General features: G+C 40.4%; 1 protein-coding gene across 1 annotated transcript in view; it reads right to left on the bottom strand.

The window, feature by feature from the left end:
• Positions 1-4,261: 4,261 nt before the first annotated feature.
• The window catches only part of TGFBR3 (transforming growth factor beta receptor 3), a 98,293-nt gene continuing 84,955 nt past the window's right edge, over positions 4,262-17,599 (bottom strand). Inside the window, exons 13-16 of the mRNA XM_062497509.1 lie at positions 17,090-17,210; positions 13,177-13,212; positions 11,107-11,214; positions 4,262-4,958 (exon numbers count right to left, since the gene is read on the bottom strand). Of these exons, the coding sequence (XP_062353493.1) occupies positions 4,840-4,958; positions 11,107-11,214; positions 13,177-13,212; positions 17,090-17,210 (384 nt within the window). The 3' untranslated portion in view covers positions 4,262-4,839. The remainder of the gene's footprint in view (positions 4,959-11,106; positions 11,215-13,176; positions 13,213-17,089; positions 17,211-17,599) is intronic.

Raw genomic sequence — 17,599 nt, 5'->3', positions numbered from 1 at the left:
ATTTCAAAATTAATTCCACATATGAGACACTGATCAGGCTTTCACACCATGTTTCAATCAAAATATAAATTTTACAGGCAAAAGGGAACAGCAGCTACAGCAACTTTCAGCTGAGTTCACCCTATGGAGCTCATTTCCACAGGAAAACAAAATTGTCTTGATGCAGAAATTGAAATATGGTTGTTATGAAGCAATAAATCTATTGCACCTCTGTGAATTGTGTCATAGGCAACATGTAAGCTTAGAACTGCTTCTAATTAATAGCTTTTTCTATACTGACGGAATCTTGGTTGTTAAAGTGATCGTTTAATATTTTAGACTCCCCTACTAGGAACTCTCTTTTATGAGTCAATAACTACTGTGTTCAAATAACCCAGGGAAAAACCACTGAGGCTGCTCCCCTCAAGTATCCATAAAGAACGTTCTGCACAAGAAATACAGGAAACAAATCAGAAAGCAGGATAGTAAACACCCAAATTTTAGTCCTGATGATACACAGCTAAACTATCTGCTCCTGCACAGGAAGACCTTTCAGTGGTGAAAACAGAGTCTTGCTCACATGTCTCCAGTGTAGCTGAAGTCACAGGTACAACCCACCAGCACTCTGCTGCTGCAGAGCCAGGGGCTTCACTGTGCTGAAGCCAGGCTTTGTGCAGAATTCAACTGAGGCTCTCTTGACACACAACAAGTAAATGCCCACAGGATCAGAGCTCTAGACTTCAACTTCGAGCAAAAAATAGCAGCATTTAACTAAACATATCTACTGGTTTCTGCAAGAAGCCATGACACCAAGTAGTCCAACAATGCTAATGGATTAAAGAACTCGGAAAGGAGAAAACAGAAGTGGATACACAAAATCAAATCTTGCATACAATTCCCACTGAAATTTATGGGACATGAGGACAGAGCAGTGAGACAAAATTCTATCTACAGTTGTTGACTCTGTACAATTTAAATGAATCATGACATCAATTATTAATAAATTGATATATACTTTATTATGCACAAGAGACTAAGATGACATGACACTGTGGTTATCAAAACTGTACAACTATGCATTTCCACAAGGCTCTGAAATACTGAACGCAATATGAAATAGAAATGGGATGTTCAGACTGGCCACAGGTACTAGCAAGTAAATTTCTCCCATTCTTTGATTAAAAAAGAATCTGGCATTTGCATCTAAAAGAAATATACTTCTTTATTCAAGGGTGAGAATATTGTGTTTGCAACTGGCAGAACATGGCAGCGAAGATCTGATAATGCCATGAACATCCCGATGAATGACAAACAACAACAGGGCACAGCAGTCACCTCATGTGAAGGGCTGCCAGCACAACCAACAGTACAGTCTTCTTGTGAAGCATGAGGTAGATATACATAACAGAAAGAACATACAGGAGACAAATGGTTAGGACAGAGCAGGGGGAAGGTTACAATCATCAGCATCTACAGACATTTTGCGAAATCCATTTCCATGTGGACAATGCTACAAAAATAGCCTAACACAGAAAGATCTCATCTCTTGAAACACAAATATAGTAATGTCCAAAACCAAATACTGTAAAAGGTTAGAGTTAGTGATTAGACAACACATGACAGAACAAGAAGTCTACTTTGGAGTTTGAGTGTGCTCCTAATAGCTTTTACAGGCAGAAGGTGTCCATTTTAAGCCCAATCCTCCCATTCTTACATAAGAAGTTCCTTCACAGTTGATTCCATCACGCTGAAATTAACCACTGACTCCATCCATGCAAATCCCTGCTTTAACACCCTCTGCTAGGACAGGAGAGTCTCCCTGGCTCTGCCCTGTGAGTCCAGTGTGGTGACACCATGAGGGACAGAGGTGGGAACCAACGCCTCAGTGGTCACAGTCAGGAGCTGCCACACCACACACTGAGACTGCCAGTGGAGACAAATGGCTGCTATAAAACCACAGCCTAGAGGGATAGCAGGCTCTGAGCTGAGGGCAGCTTAACAGCTGCTGCAAAGTACTACACATTTCTGTAACAAAGTTATTCACTGGGAATGCTTGGGTTTGGTTCTCTCTCTTTATTGAAGCAGAAATGGCTCTTCCATCTGCTAAGCAATCATGTGCCATTTTGGTAAACTCCAACAGACAAATAATTCAGATGTATTAAAATTGCTGAATTAAATAGCTGAGTATACCCAGTTCAGTCAATTTAAACTGTATTTTACAAAAAAAGTCAATAAATCAAATCTTTGACCTTTCTGTATTTTTGGTTTACCCAATGGTAAATATAAATCTGTAAATTATTCTAAAATTAAATTTTTGATAAAAAATTGAAAATGCAGCATGTTTCTCTCAAAAATATACAATTATCTATTTTACACAGAATTTTTCAATCTGTCCATCGCAACAACCAAATCTAATACTTCCTAAGAGAAGGACTACTTAATAAAATATCTGAGGAAGGAAAGGGTTAAAATGGGGAAAGGAATTTACAAAATATGTAAATTTCACAGTAATTGAATTTAAACATTTCATATAGAGTAACTTACATTTATCTAAAACATTTAAATATATCTTTATACAGAAATTTAATGTAGTAAAATATAGCTATGATTGAAGTTAAAGACTCTAGTCTTCTTTGAAGACATCTTTAAAGACTTTACACATAGAATATGCTTTAACAATACATTCTGCTGAAGGTTAGGCAAAGCGCTTTCTTTTCAACCACACAGGTAGCACATTCATCCTCCCAACGCCTCGGAGCAGAGCCAGTCCTGCACACCCTTCTGCCAGGGGGTAACTGCATTTACCTGACGCCCTGTCCACATCACCAGCACTGCTCACTGGCCTGACAGCATCAAATATTCTTGCATGTGTAGCTCTAAGCCCCCCCAGCCTTCACGGACACTGAGCCCAGCCCTGGTGTACAGAGTCCAGCGTGTGCTTCCAGGAGTGAGGACAAGGTGTGCAGTTACCCGCTTGCATAGGTGTTTGCAGGATTGGCAACAGATGTGATTTAAAGTGAGTAACACTCTGCCTGATCCTGGGCACTTAAACCTATTGCATGTATTGCACCTGGACCATCCTGGCATCAGCAAGGCATAAGTGCAGAATCAGCAAGAAATCTGCAGCTCAGACTTCAGAGCAGACGATCACTCGAGTGTAATGAAGTCCCTTCCTCTCTTGCAGAACACAGGTAACCTTCACTACAACTAATGAAAGTTATTAATCTCATTTTTAAAGGAAAATAATGCTCTTTCTTCCTCAAAGAAGGATCAGTAGAACACATTACAAAGTGGCGAGTAACAGTCAAACAATTACATGTTAAAAGTGTCTTTTTTTGCTTTTCATTTTGCATCAATTTGAAGGTCAGCGACAATTAGTACCCTTCTGCCATTTCCATATTCTGATACTGCTTTGGGACTATCCAATCATAATGTTCATACAACAGTTTGACACAAACAACCGCACAACTATTTTCAGAGAATAGCAAATAGGCACTACTGTATATTCCTTGTGCCCTCAAACTCATCTCTTATTTCAAAGAGAATTTATGCTAGCTAGAAGATTAGAACCAAATCAACTTCTTTATCTCCCCTATCTACCTATTACAAACTGAAAAGACAGTTTTTAATTATATATATATATATTTATGGACTATATGTTTATGTATAGAAGGAATGCTGTGCTATTTCCAATTGGTAAAATGGTTAGGCTGTGAATATCTTGATATATATATATATCTATTTGCATAAAGACATTGCCATTAAAGGTACACACCCATCTATGTTAGTGCACAAGACCATTCTTTGTCTTAATGTTTGTGTGTGCCTGTATTTGGTATAGCAGACCAAAAAATCTGTTCTAAAAGAGCTTTGGCCCATAAAACAAGAGAGGGAATGTTAGAGTGTGCTCTTTTCCAATTACCAAAGCAATGAGTATTATAACAAAAATACCTGGAACAAACCTGAAGCTGCAAACACAACAGGAAAGCAAATGAGATGCTGTAGCTGTAAGCTGAACAAAACAAAGATTATTCAAAAGAGGCTAAATGTAGCTGAATAATAAAATGTTATTTACCAAGGAGATAAAATGTTATTTACCAAGGAGATCTGACATTGATGCTTTCTTGCTCAGACAAACAGAAATCCTTTGACTTAAGATCATCTTTGTTCTGCTTATCTTAGGTAGTGATAGGACAAGGAGTAATGGCTTTAAACTGAAATAGGGCAGGTTTAGATTAGACGTTAGGAAAAAAACTCTTTACTGCGAGGGTGGTGAGGCACTGAATGGGTTGCCCAGAGAAACTGTAGATATCCCATCTCCAGAAGTATTCAAAGGCACATTGGATGGGGCTTGAGCAACCTGGTCTAGTGGAAGATGTCCCTGCCCATGGCAGAGGGTTGGAACTACATGATCTTTAGGGTCCCTTCCAACCCAAACAATTCTGTGATTCTATGACCGAATTCCCTTAATGAACACCTTGTGTCAACGAGAAGGTTCAGGGAAAGGAAAATATCATATACACAAAGCAGCATTTTTCCAAACTGGCATAGATTTCACATTGAGGGCCCACAGACCCCTAGAACAGGCTGCAGTACTGTAAAATTAGTAGCTTTGTCACATGTAGCATAACATGCCAACAAGATCCAACAGACTGTGTTCACTCATGCATTGTGTGCTCATATACACACTCACACACACAGTGGCTTCCCCAAAATAAAATCAGTCCTTTTTTTTCTTTTTTTTTTTGTCCCCGCAGAAAAAACCTCATTTTTTTTTTCAGAAGCAACCGAACCGATCCTTTTGACGTTAACCATCTGCTGCCCGCAGAGTCCTGCGCTGCTCCCCGGCTGTGTGCCGGGTTAGGTGGCGCTGCTGCTGGAGCAGGGGGTGCTCTGTGTGCTGCCGATGCTGTGCGCTGCGCTGCTGTTCTCCGAGCCTGGCGGCGACGTAGGGACCTGCTGTCTTCCCGCTGTTTCCCCTGAGGGACAGGCAAGGGAAAATGTGGGGTCAGGAGAAGAGAAATTGAAAATGTCGCCACAGAAAACAACAATCCATTTCTTCCCAGTCTTCCTCTTCTGGTGGTCTGTTTCCCATACAATTAATATATTGGGTAACAGACCTTAATTGGAGTGTCACTGAAAATGTTACTAGACTTTGGCACCTAAGCATTTCTCTGCACATGGGGAAAATAACAGCGCTGTTTCCTTGAGCATTTTACAAGCACCTAATGGAAACTGCCAAGATCAACACTGTCTATCTTCTGTTGTCAGCTGTCACTCAAATTGGGTCCTATTACACAACTCAGACACTTTATAGCTTTGCTGTTTCCAGGAAAAAGGCCAGGAAATGCAGGCTTTAGTTTTAGTTTATAGAGCAGCGTATGTACTAGAAGTATAGCTCAAGATAGTGTTCTTCAATCAGCTACATACCACACATCCTGAGACACAGCCAGTTTTCTACATGTAGAAAAACATCAGGGTATTCTGAAAGCTTCATTTGATTTACTCCTCATACAGCATGCCGGAAGTGTTCCTATCGCTACCACAGTATGTGCAGCACTTACAACCTGTAGTGAGAACATGTCTCACCATTTCTTGTTAACTGTTTACTGACAATAAATTAAAACCCCTTCACTATTTAGATTGCTGAATCAGGCACTTGGGGTCTCCTCACACCATTCTGCACCTGTGGCTGGGATTGAAGGGAAGAATTCAGCTGTCAACTAAGCATAAAATAATAATTATGTCATTTAATGCCTAAAAGATCATAGTAAGGCCACAGAGGAAACCGTAACTGTGGCTTTTTTAAAGTTACAGTGCTCAAGTCTGTAACCTTAGCAATATCACCAAATAGTCTCTCCAAAACAGATGGCAAGACTTAAGTTTATATAATGTGCACTGTAGCTGCCCCCTCCCTTGAGCTCATCTGCAGGATGTGAACCTGTGATCTCAGTGCAGTAAGTCACACTGCTGCTGCCTGAGCTGCAGACCTGCTGTGGCAGCCAGCACCAGCATGGATGCTTTCCCAGAGAAGGAGCAAGACGGAAATGATTTGTGGGATCATGGGCAGAACAGTTAGGAAAAATCAGAAGCTAGTACATCTCCTGCCTCATGAGCTTATGGTGACACGGCTCTCCTGCTCCACATTATCGTATGTTAACCAAAACCTGATGCCACGGGTCAGGTCTGCACACTCCAATTTCTCTTCCATGTTCAGGATTTGGTAGAGAACCCATTCCCCAGTGACTCTTCAGTGACAGGCTGGAGGCACAGCCTGTATCCAGAGGCTTACAGTGCAAGGACGAGCCAGCTTCCTCCCACAGGAGCTGCTCTGGCACATCCCCATGCCCTGTGTGCTGCTGCCCAGCTGCCAGAGCCCGAGCTCCTCAGACTGCGGCTGCAGAGGAAATGTGCCTTTAACGCTTTGTGTCTCAGGCCACAAAATATCCTTCTGCAGGCTGCTCAGTGCTCAGAGGTCTGCTACAAACAAACAAGGGAGGTCTGAGGATTTCTCACAGCAGAGGTTGCAAGTACTCTGTGTAATGGAGACCAGCACATCTGCAGCTAGCTCAAGCCACAGCCACAGCTGAAGTGCACTTAAGGCCCCACAACACACAGCTCTTGCCTTACACCCCACTGGTGTAGGAATGGGGAGGAAAGAAGGGACAGGACAGGACAGAAAAAAAACAACAAACTAAACCACTAAACCACACTGCCCAGGAGGCCAAATAAACTTTTAAAAAGAGGGTGAGGATTTGTTTTTAAATTCAGCATTCAGTCCAGCATTTTACTCTTGTGAGCAGATATTGAGTCTATTTTTCCCAGCGTAAGAATTTCTGCTCATAGGCAGCAGGTCAGAAACTACCCCCATTCATCTGCAAATAAATCAAGTTTCAGCTTTAACTTGCTTTGGAAATGGCTTCGTAACCCCCCAGAATAAACATTATCAAATCAAAGTATGTGTCATTGTGCTGTACGGGCTTTCATAAGCCTTGTTTGGATGTTTCTTTCCCTCCTGACTTGCTCCCTTCTCCTCCCGTTGTTTGTGTACGTGTCTTCCTTCCTTTTGTACTACAGGGTACATTTATAAAGGCAGCGATAAGCAAACTCCCTTTCATTAAACTAAACAAGTGAACACAAACAGCAGAAAGCAGCGAGGGGGGCTGCAGACCCCAGCCCTGCTGCAGAAGCCGCTCGGGCAGCAGAGGAAGCGCGGCCGCTGGACTCCCCCAGCAGGGCCCCTGCTTCTCCCTGCAGCTCTGCTGTCACCCATTTTACAAACCACATGGTTACACACAGTTCTGGTCAGCCTCAGCACACCAGTGCAATCTGTATGCATTTCAGCATAAATTCATTTATAAGCCAAACACACGATGTTTTCATTTTATGGAAAAGTGAAAGCGCAGTGCTGCGGTCCCCAGCAAGCCCAATGGCTCCCACTCCCCTCCTGGCTCCTCTGGAAAGTGTCCTAGGAGGCACCCTCCCTTCTGTTTGGATTGGAAGACCCCTTCCTTCCACTGTAATGGTCTCTGCAGCACCTCATTTCTAGAGCACATCAGCAGCTCTGATGCACCACAATCACTTCTCGAACAATAACAAATTTGCAATGTTCTCGAGAAAAAAGAAAATCCAAATCACAGTGAAGCTATGAACACAGCCTAGCAACTACATCTGGACTGGCTGATTTTTCCTGTATTTTATTTCCTCAACACCTAGCTAAACCACAGCAAAGGATTTTTTTTTAAAAGAGCATTCAAGAAAAGGATGTAAAGAAATGTAAACGATCACTGAAGAGGCATTCTCCATCTGTCCTTTTCATGTAAACAGCTTCATGTATCTCATGTTACTGAACCAAAACTGCTCAGAATGGACACATCTCATCTATTGACAGTAAACAAGCTTTTACCCATCTGAACGCGACAACATGCACTTTATTATTCACACTTAGGAAAGCTGCCAGTTGTACTCCCTGTCCAGGAAGTCTGAATGTTTGCTTTTCTGTCTCCATTTGCCAAATATAATTGGTTGCTATGTCAGTTTACTTTAAATCAGAACCCATAAAAAAGGGAGAAGTGGGGGAGGAGGGACGCTTTTAACTTCTCTGATTTTGGAACACTTCATCCTCTTAACTTGCAACACTGCCTGAAGAAGGGAAGCGCGCTTCCTAAGAGAGCGCAGGGACGGATGTTTTCTTTAACACACTTTACAAGGTTTAACAGACTCATTAACTAATCAGGCTTGTGCCTGTCTCCTAAACATACTCAATGATCCCTACTAAGACACGCATTACATTGATACATATTTATATGGTTAAATTATGAAGAGTTTCTGCATTCATGCACACTGCAAAACTTTTACTTCTTTACAAGACCTCTAGATAAATTAGGTTAATTGTGGCAAATGTCTGGTATTTCCCTTAGTTCTTGGGTCCTCTCCAGGCAGCACCAACACCTTTCATGCCCTTTAACTGACAAGAGAAAGGATCAAAAGTCCTGAGTCTTTTTGCAGACAAGTCAGCTAAAATTTCTCCTCTATTGTTCTGATAGTAGCTTTCCCTCTCTCTTCTCTTCCTGCCCATGTATCATAGGATATCTCTACTCCATGCTGAATTGTTTCAGAAAATCTAGAATTTTCTAAAGCACAGCTGTGATGCTTTGGCAGAAATTTTTCATGACTGAAATTAGCAAAAGCCCTACACAACAACATAGCAATCCTTGCTCAATATCTGGAGATGAAATTCTACCTATTTTGTAGTTCCTTTCTCCTATCACTTGCTTGAGGTTTTAATGCTAATGGCCTATCAAGACGAACAAAAGAGCTCATTCATGTAACACTTTATTTGTTAGCAGCAGAGATGCACTGATAAAAGTGTATCATCAAATCTTACTACTGACAAAAAAGGTGGCCTTTTGCAGCACTGCACATAGCAACAAAAATAACTTCCTTCACACATCCCAAGCTGCCATTCTCTACCAGCAGTAGTTTTTATCTGTGCTCTGAGTATCAGCAAAACAGAGTTTTAGAATGAACTCATATTTTCCAACCTTTTGTCTAAATCACGTTAGAAATCCAGTACTACTTACAACAAAAGATTTGATTTCAGAAAACAATTCAGCAATGCATAAATTCTCTAATGGCAAATGACAGCCACTCTGCAGCTGAAATTTAGATTATTTTTTTCTTCCCCTCCTCAAGTTAATAAATGCCTGCAGCAAGCTCTAAAATGTTTCCACTGCAGCTGGATTATCTTGTCTGCCACAACAGTTGTCTTCTAACAGGCTGTGCCTGCCAGAGCCTTCACTGCACTCTGCTGCAAATTGTGCTTTGTAGATATAAGACACCACGCACAAAAAAATCATGTGCACGGGAATATTGGTGCACTTTCACAATCCTTTGAAAATCTGAACCAGAAAACTACTTCCTAGATAATTTTTATAATTTCCGTGATTCTCTAATCAGATGAGTTAATGTCCCCTTTCTTTCTTATATTCAGTTATTACTTTTTGTCTAGCCTCTTTCTTCACTTATTTTCATCTCTCAAACACAAAGGCAGAGCACCTGCCCTCTCCACTACTTGTACGTGGTCACCATGACTTATGTACTTTGCTAATATCATTCTTTTAATGGGGATTGGTCCCAGTTCCACTGTTGCTGAACGATTTAATATATTGCCTTCCCAGTACTCCTTGAGTAGTGACAAACAATGAGTGTCTATAGCTGGTTCTGTATGTGAATACAGATTGAACTTCCACAAAAGCAGGACCAAAGGTATTTTTGTTAATAAAGGTTACCAATATGAGAATTATTTAACTTCCCCTTTACTCACTGAAATAGCACCTTTCTACCTTTCTTCCACAATGTTTCAGTACTTATATGAGACAGAATTATACAATTTATACATATTATCACAACCTTTAAATTTTCCATGTTTTCTTCAATTCCAAACAAGTTTCATACACAGCTGATGCACTGAAGTATTAAATTGCTTATACAAAATTGCTGCACTGCCAACTGGAAAAAACACCATAGTTTTTATTTCCAAGTTAACATAAGCTTCTAGGTCAAAATATTTACAGAAGCTCTGACCCAACAGGGCCAGATTCTTACTCCTAAATAGAGTCCATGAAGCTCTAGATGCCAGAAAAAAAAAAATCCCTGCAGTGGGCTAGAGGTGAATTTCAGTGCTCCAGAGCTGCACAGGCTTGGAGTAATTGACCTCACATTTTTCCCACCTCCCAGATCTTGGTAGGGTCTCGTGAGGCCAAAAGTGGAAGTAGCTGGGAGCCCAGAACACTCTAAGGATCCCGAGATACTCCATAATCCACAAGTAGCCAAGGTCACATGATGGAAATCAAGGCTCCACCAGTGTCCAGTCCTTGTCTGGAGCATGCAACAGAAAGCTCCCCAAATGCTCTCTTCTTTCAGTACAGTATTCCATTTTTGCTAATTTAGTCTGGCATGGGAAAAAATTCTAAGGAGACACTGGAAAATTATCTGTGTACAGAGGCCACACCAATTCAGACACGTGCCTAAGTATTTGGTTGGACACAATTAAGATTACATGTGACTTCTAAGAATTGAAAATTGTAGCTGAAGAATGAAGGAATAAATAATTGTAGCACAAATTCAATGTAATCAAGGCCCAAGAAAATTTTTCAAGTTTAGTTATACTCAGAATACGTCTGTTTAGATAAAGCATTCTCTTAACCATTTGTCCCACTTCTTGTACGCATCAGCCTAATCAGTAACTGCAAAAAAAAATTTAAAAAGTATAATGGGAACCAAAAGGGATCCACTAACTGAAGTAGTAACTAAATTTGAAATACAGAGATGTTATTAATGATAATACATAAGTCAGGAACACTCTGTTTTACTCATGTCCCAGGTGAGTTTTCAAGACTTGTGTTTAAAATTATTTAAGCAAAATGTAAACCATAAGATGTAACACCTCCCTTTAGGGACGGGCGGGTATCTGATGCGCAATAGAGGCTCATGGGAGGAGCTGCTGGAAAACTCCTGAGTAAGAAGAGAGAGCAAGAAAATAAAAAAGCCCAGGATAAGCAGTGGTGGCTGCCTTGCCGTCCCTGCCCCGTGCAGGGGCTCAGAGGAGCCCGCGCTGTGCCGTACCTGTGCGTGAGTAGATGAACCAGAGCGCTCCGGTCAGCAGGGCCCCGATCACGAACGCCGCGAAGGCGATGCCCACCACGGTCAGCGTGTCCAGCCCGTACAGCACGGCTGCTCAGGGAAACACACACAACACAGGCACTTCTTATCTTCAAAGGCACATACCATTGCACAAAAATTCACCCTTACTCTTCTGTGGAAGAGCTTCTTAAAATTTCATCGTTAACTAAGCACTGCTTTGAGAAACAGACTGGCAGATTTGCATCAAGGAAATGAAAGTGATGCTTCCAGAGTGGCTTCGGTCCAACCAACTGTTCCACATCACAAAACAGAACTCCAGCTCAGCACACCCAAAGCTGGAAAGTGCTGCAAAAATTAAGCATTTTCAGTTGGCTGTTAATAACTTGCTTTCAATTAAGTATTAATTTCTCTTTAAAGTGTGTTTTTAGAAGGCTGAGATGTTTGGCAAAAGTGATTTGCATTTAAATGGTCTAACGTTCAAGTAAACTTTCCTCTACATCTCCTCAAATTCAGTCTGAAATCTAGGTGGAGAACGGAACTGCTGCTAAGAGGGAAGAGATGCCAGAAAAAGCGAAAACATAAATAGAAACAATTGTTTTTCACATTTGGCAATGTTTTCTATAGCTGAAATTAATTCCAGATCACAAAAATAGAAGCACACATACACATAAATCACTTTCTAGGGGAGAGGCCCTTTTGTAGGACCATTTCAAGGTTAACAGCATTTGTTTCCTGGATGGGGGGCACCCCAGTGCTAATCATCCAAACAGAAAAAAATTTTGGCCCCTGTGTTTTTCTTTTTTGGTAATTAGAAATACTTAAATTAATAATAATTCAGCAATATTATGGGGGAATTTCTTCTTTAAAAACTGATTTCTAGTTTTAGTATTTTTAACATTACCCATTGCAGAAAATCATTTAGGCCAATGAATAACATTTTACTGACTATGCTGGCTAGGAAATGAGCTGACTGGATCTTAGCAGTATCCTTCAGTGGAATTTTCAGTTCCAACACCCTCACTTTACACATCCTGCATCCAGCAGATGTCCCTAAGGACATCCCTCATCCTCTTTTGACAAAAGTCTTCTCCAGCAATTCCTGTTGGCAAGGGCCTTTAGGATCCATTTCTGGGTGCTTGTGATCTAGTTTGCATATACAACCTGACAAATAGTGTCCTAGGAGATTGTTCTTTCATTTTTTCTATGAGACTGTTTCTGCTTCCTTTGGCTACTTCTAGTCATTCGAATGCAAACACAAAAGAGTAAACTCAACTGATTTTTCCACCAGGCACCAGTCAGTGTCCTCTCTTCTTAGGAGGAAACACAGTGGAGAGAAGAAAGTTGCATGGAGAAGTGGCAGAAGCATAATTGCTCACTGCTTTTGCTATTTTGAACAAATCTAGTCTTGAAGGCCCAGGACAGGAGCACAAGAAAAACCTCTTTGTACTTCTTATTAAAATCTCCCTTTTCTCCATTCACTCTTGCTTTTGGGTGCACATCACCTGCAGGTTTCTATTTATTTTCTTCTAGTGCTGCTTCTCTCCTTTTCTAGGTCATTAATTGATCCTGATTAATTCACTACATCAAGATAACATTAAAAACAAAGAAATTAATCTGTATTAAGTCAGTCATCTCATCTAAGCATGGCCTGTAAGTGCTGGAGCACCTGGGGCTGTGGTGCAGGACAGGAGTGAGGCTGAAATAGGACACAGGTAGGGCACAGAAGCTCTGAGGGACGGCACTGCTCTCTAACACTGGTGTTGGGAAGCAGTGGCCTCAGCAGAAAGGGGGAGATAATACACCAGCACATGAACTTGCTAAGTCTGAGTCTCTCAGTGGTGTTTCCCCAACCTGATTTTCACATACACAAAAGGTGACAGTCCTCCTCTGAACACTGATGGGAGCCTCTCAATCAACAATACAGTCAGAATTCTGTTCTGTCTCTGAATTAAACACGCTTTCAGAAAGCTTGAAGAGAATTTTCATAATTTATCTAATATTTTGTAGACAAATTTTTGAAGATTAAAAGAGATTGTTTAAAGAGTTACTTACGTGGCTGTCTCACGTTTGGCTTTGGGAGGGAAGGATCTAAATTAAAACAAAGAAAATGCACAAAGCATTAATCAGATAGAGTTCCACATGCAGCCTACAAACTATGCAGGTTCTGATCTGACAGAAAGATATTAACTATAATTTTTACAAACCATGAATTTCAGGAAAAGCAGACCAAATTTAGTAATCTCATTCATCTCAGAAAAATTCTATTCATATATTAATTATTCCTCAAGGTATCTAGAGTATAGTTCATGCACTGTATATTTTGCTGGCAGATACACTGCAACCTTTCCCAAGTAGATGTCATAAGGAGTGACCCACAGTAACGCTGGTTGCCCCACGTGGATCTCTTAAAGTTCAGACTGTGAAGGAACAAAGATTGTGTGAAGGTGATTACATTCATCTGTCCACTCACTAATCATAAATATGAGATATCAGCACACTAAATCACACACACACACAAAAGCAATCACTCGCTAAAGAATAGAGAGTTTCATAGCACAATACACGCTGCTTTGTCCAAATTGCATGGATATGTGTTTATTCACCAATTTTCCTGAGTCCTACATGATATTCTGTCTTGGAAGTTGTGTGGGGCTTTTTTTTTGGGAGGGGGGGGGGGCTGTTAAAAAAATTATCATATATAAGAATAAAATATCATAGGCATTGTTCAAAGATCAGAATTATTATTCTAGGCAAGAATAGCAAATATTATCATCCTAGTGATGAAGATATCACCCTGAAACAGAAAGAGACAAGTAAACCAATTTTTTTCAAAATGAAGAATTTCCCTTCCTTTTTTGTAATTGGCCTCTCTTATCTTTCTCCAAATGCCACCTCAAGCAGAAGAGCTAGAGATTCTGGCTTTGGACTCAGGGACCTGTTTGGTTAGCTGCAGTTTTGATTCTGGATTGCCCAGCAACTCAGGGGTTTCATTTATATTCTGGCATATCTGAGTATGATCAGTGCAACAGATGTAAAAGGATTTGATAAGACTGTGTTTCAATACTTGTTTTTGTATCTTTAGCAACTAGAAAAAAATTGTTTAATTAATTTCTATGCAAACATAACAGCCCAAAAATACTGGAAATAGATATATTAATTTCTTTAAAGTGTTCTTAAATAAGACTATGCTTCTAACTTCTAAAACCCAGATGGCAGCACCAAACTTCCCGCAATATCCATTAGATCTGAGACACAAGTGCCTACAAAATCCAAAAAAGCATTTTATTCTTAAACTGTGTTTTTGATCTTGTTCTAACCCGTGAGTATCTCTTGCAGATCACTTTTGGCAGATGATAGGAAACAGGTGAAACAGCAGTAGGAAACAGGTGAGGACATAGGGGGGTGTGTGGGGTGGTGCATGCACAAATAATCTGGAAAGTTATGAAGTGCACGTAACAGCAACAGTGTAACTGAATGTAAGATCTGCCAGGAGGGCTGGACTGAAACCAAGGAGCACTGAGAAGTACAAATGTGGGTAAGGGCACTATCAGATTGTCCAAACACTCCACTGGCATATCCCGAGTGCCAAGAAAATGCCTTCTGAGCTGAGGGGAAAATTAATTTTCCATGCTATTTCTGTCACTGGCCTCTCTACAGAGAATATGAAATCAGCTGATAAGCTGTGTAGCTCATTATCAGTTCTCTTCAGTCATTCAGTTCTTACATGTATTTTACTGCAATTTGCTCAGAGCAATTCAGAAGCAGTGAGAATCACTGAGGTCTACAAAAAACATCTAATTTTTTTAAAAGTGCTGCAAGCCTTTAGAATTATCATTATTTTCTATACCTTTGTAGGATGGAGGCCTTTGGACCTTCTTTCTATGACCTGTCTCTTTTTGCTGTAGAATTAATAAAGTTTCCACACTTAGCAAAAATCTGAATAACAATGGTAGATTATTTCAACAGAACATGTACTTCCAAGCATGTAAATGGCCATCCCTGTGCCTTTCATGGGAATAAGGGGGAGCATGGGGAAATGCAAGCATGCAAAGGGAATGTGTGTGGCATGGAGTTAGGTTTTAAACACTTCCATTGGGATCTACTGCAAATTCTCACTTAGATATAGTGCCCTGATTTCTAATACAGGCAATGGCAGTTATAAGCTTGCCTGAAGGAAAAAAAACACCTTTGCAATGACCAGTTTGTTCTGACTTTCGACATGTCAGGCACATGACTTTGACATGTGGCTTGATGAGAAGAACCAGGGGCAGTACCTCACGTAGAAGAACATTACCTCTGTGAGATAAATTCTCCTGCTCAATAACACAATTTCTTCTCCAAATCTTAGGTTCATGTACTGGCCAACAATGGCATTTGGCTTTAAGAAAGGGGCTTTGATTCACTGCAGAACAACTGCACGTCAACAAAGCCACGTTGTTAATGTGCCACTTTGTATTACGTGCGAAAGCTGGGATATGCTGGGGAGATTTCCACCAAGAGTCCCACAATTATACTAAATCACCCACAATGCAACAAAATGACTCCATCACACTGTTGTCTTGTAACTAATCTTTATAAATTTAGCTTGTCTTTGCACACTGAGACCTTGTGCCTCTAACAAAGACAACATTCTGAGGGAGCCCAAGATGGGAGCTGTGCACAATGCTCCACACATCGTAAGGAAAAGAACCGAAGTACAAGTCTGTTTATTGAAAGCCAAATTTCAGTTGCAGGATTTACTCATTCTCAATAGAAAACCTACTGAAATAATATGAGAACTGAGCAAAATGAAAGTCCAGAATCAGGCCTAAAGCACAGTTTTAATTGTAACAGTAACAAGTCAAATACTTGACTTTAATTCACAGTGGATTTGATCTGTTTTAACAATTTTGCTAAAAACCTTCCAAACTAAATATGAACTGATTTGCAGAGTTAGAAAGAAACAGTTGTTGCTTGTGTCCTCCTACCAATGCTGTATTTGAACTTTAAATTGTTCAAAGACTAACAGCATGCACTGTGAAATGGAGGTTAAAGGACTCCTGATCCCCATGCTTTTGGTGCTCCTTGAAAAGCATTCCAGAGGTAAAACAGCCTTTGGATGCCATTGGAAAATTTTGATGTGTATGGGAAGCCACTGAAGCTCCTCATGAATCTTCAATGCAAACACAAAAAGAAAAGATAAACGCACATATTTTCTTCTAGGACTGCACCAAAATGTGACTGATGCTGCTGTCAGAGCGATTTACTAAGAAAAACTTTCCAGTTAAATGAAACTGTGTGAAGAGTTCTTACATCCCATCACTCACAGGGCATATTCTTAAACTAGAATAAGGTCTCATCATGTTTGGCATTATCTCATAAGGCACGTCAGCCTCTCCAACTCCTCCAACCAGTTACTAACCACACTGTTTTTTCCAAGAAAGATTACATAATCAAACAAGTCCCACCAAAGTGGAGCCCCTTTGTGCATACTGTCCTTTTCATAGTTTAAGAACCTAGTGAGTCTCCAGGGGCCACTTCTTTGCCTTACAAACTTCAGGCTTTAACATCCTCAGTACTTTGCAATTCTGCTGTTATTATTCATAAATTTATATTTACAAGCACAATAAATAAAGAACATAGCAGGAAGCAGAATACTGCCTTTGATCTCTGGGCAACAAGAAACTGCTCCAAGTGCTACTGCTACATTCATACTTCCAAAACCCATGTTATTTTGTACTACTTTGAGTATTCTTCTCTCAGTGCTCAGTAAACCTATACCTCTAAAGAACAATAATGTGGTTAAAAAATGGCCTGATGACTGCTGCCAGGGAAATGCCCTAACAAGTAACATGTTACAGACACAGCAGCACCACAAGATTATACACTGTCACATACTGTAGCACTCCCTCATTTCAAGTGGCTCTATGTTACACAGCATTATATATATGTAGCATTATTAAACAGGTCAAGCTCATTTTTATACCTTCTTGTTTTCCTTCGTGGATTATTACAACAAGGGGCTTGGTGAAGGTTTTCTTGTTGTGCATCATGGCCAAGATCATGTCCACATTGAGAGAGGTGCAAGCTTCATCAGGAGGAATGCACTGGAGCACAAAGAACAGAGTGTGAGGTCAGAGTCACCAGCCTGCCAGGACAGCTGTGCCAGTGGCACAGTTGCTTCATATCCAATTTTACCCTACACAATTTACCAAAAAATGTGAACCTCCAAACAATCTTCTCTTTTGTAGCAATCAAATTACAATATTATCCAATATGGTGCATGTCTTTGGAAATTAAGGCTAACACTGTTTATGCTTTGAATATGCATAGGAAAGATAAACTTGAACCCTTTGTGCAATAAAAAGCAATTTCTATTTGCAGCCATCCAATGAAATTTAAACAGCAATTGCAAATTATGTAGTCAAAATGCACAGTATAATAGCTCTTATTTATTAAAATCCTGAGCCTAGAGATATCCTGTTCATTAGACAAT

The sequence above is a fragment of the Cinclus cinclus genome, chromosome 8 (assembly GCF_963662255.1).
Source record: "Cinclus cinclus chromosome 8, bCinCin1.1, whole genome shotgun sequence".
NCBI lineage: Eukaryota > Metazoa > Chordata > Aves > Passeriformes > Cinclidae > Cinclus > Cinclus cinclus.
Note: the sequence above shows the minus strand (reverse complement) of the source record. Positions and strands in the feature narration are given on the sequence as shown.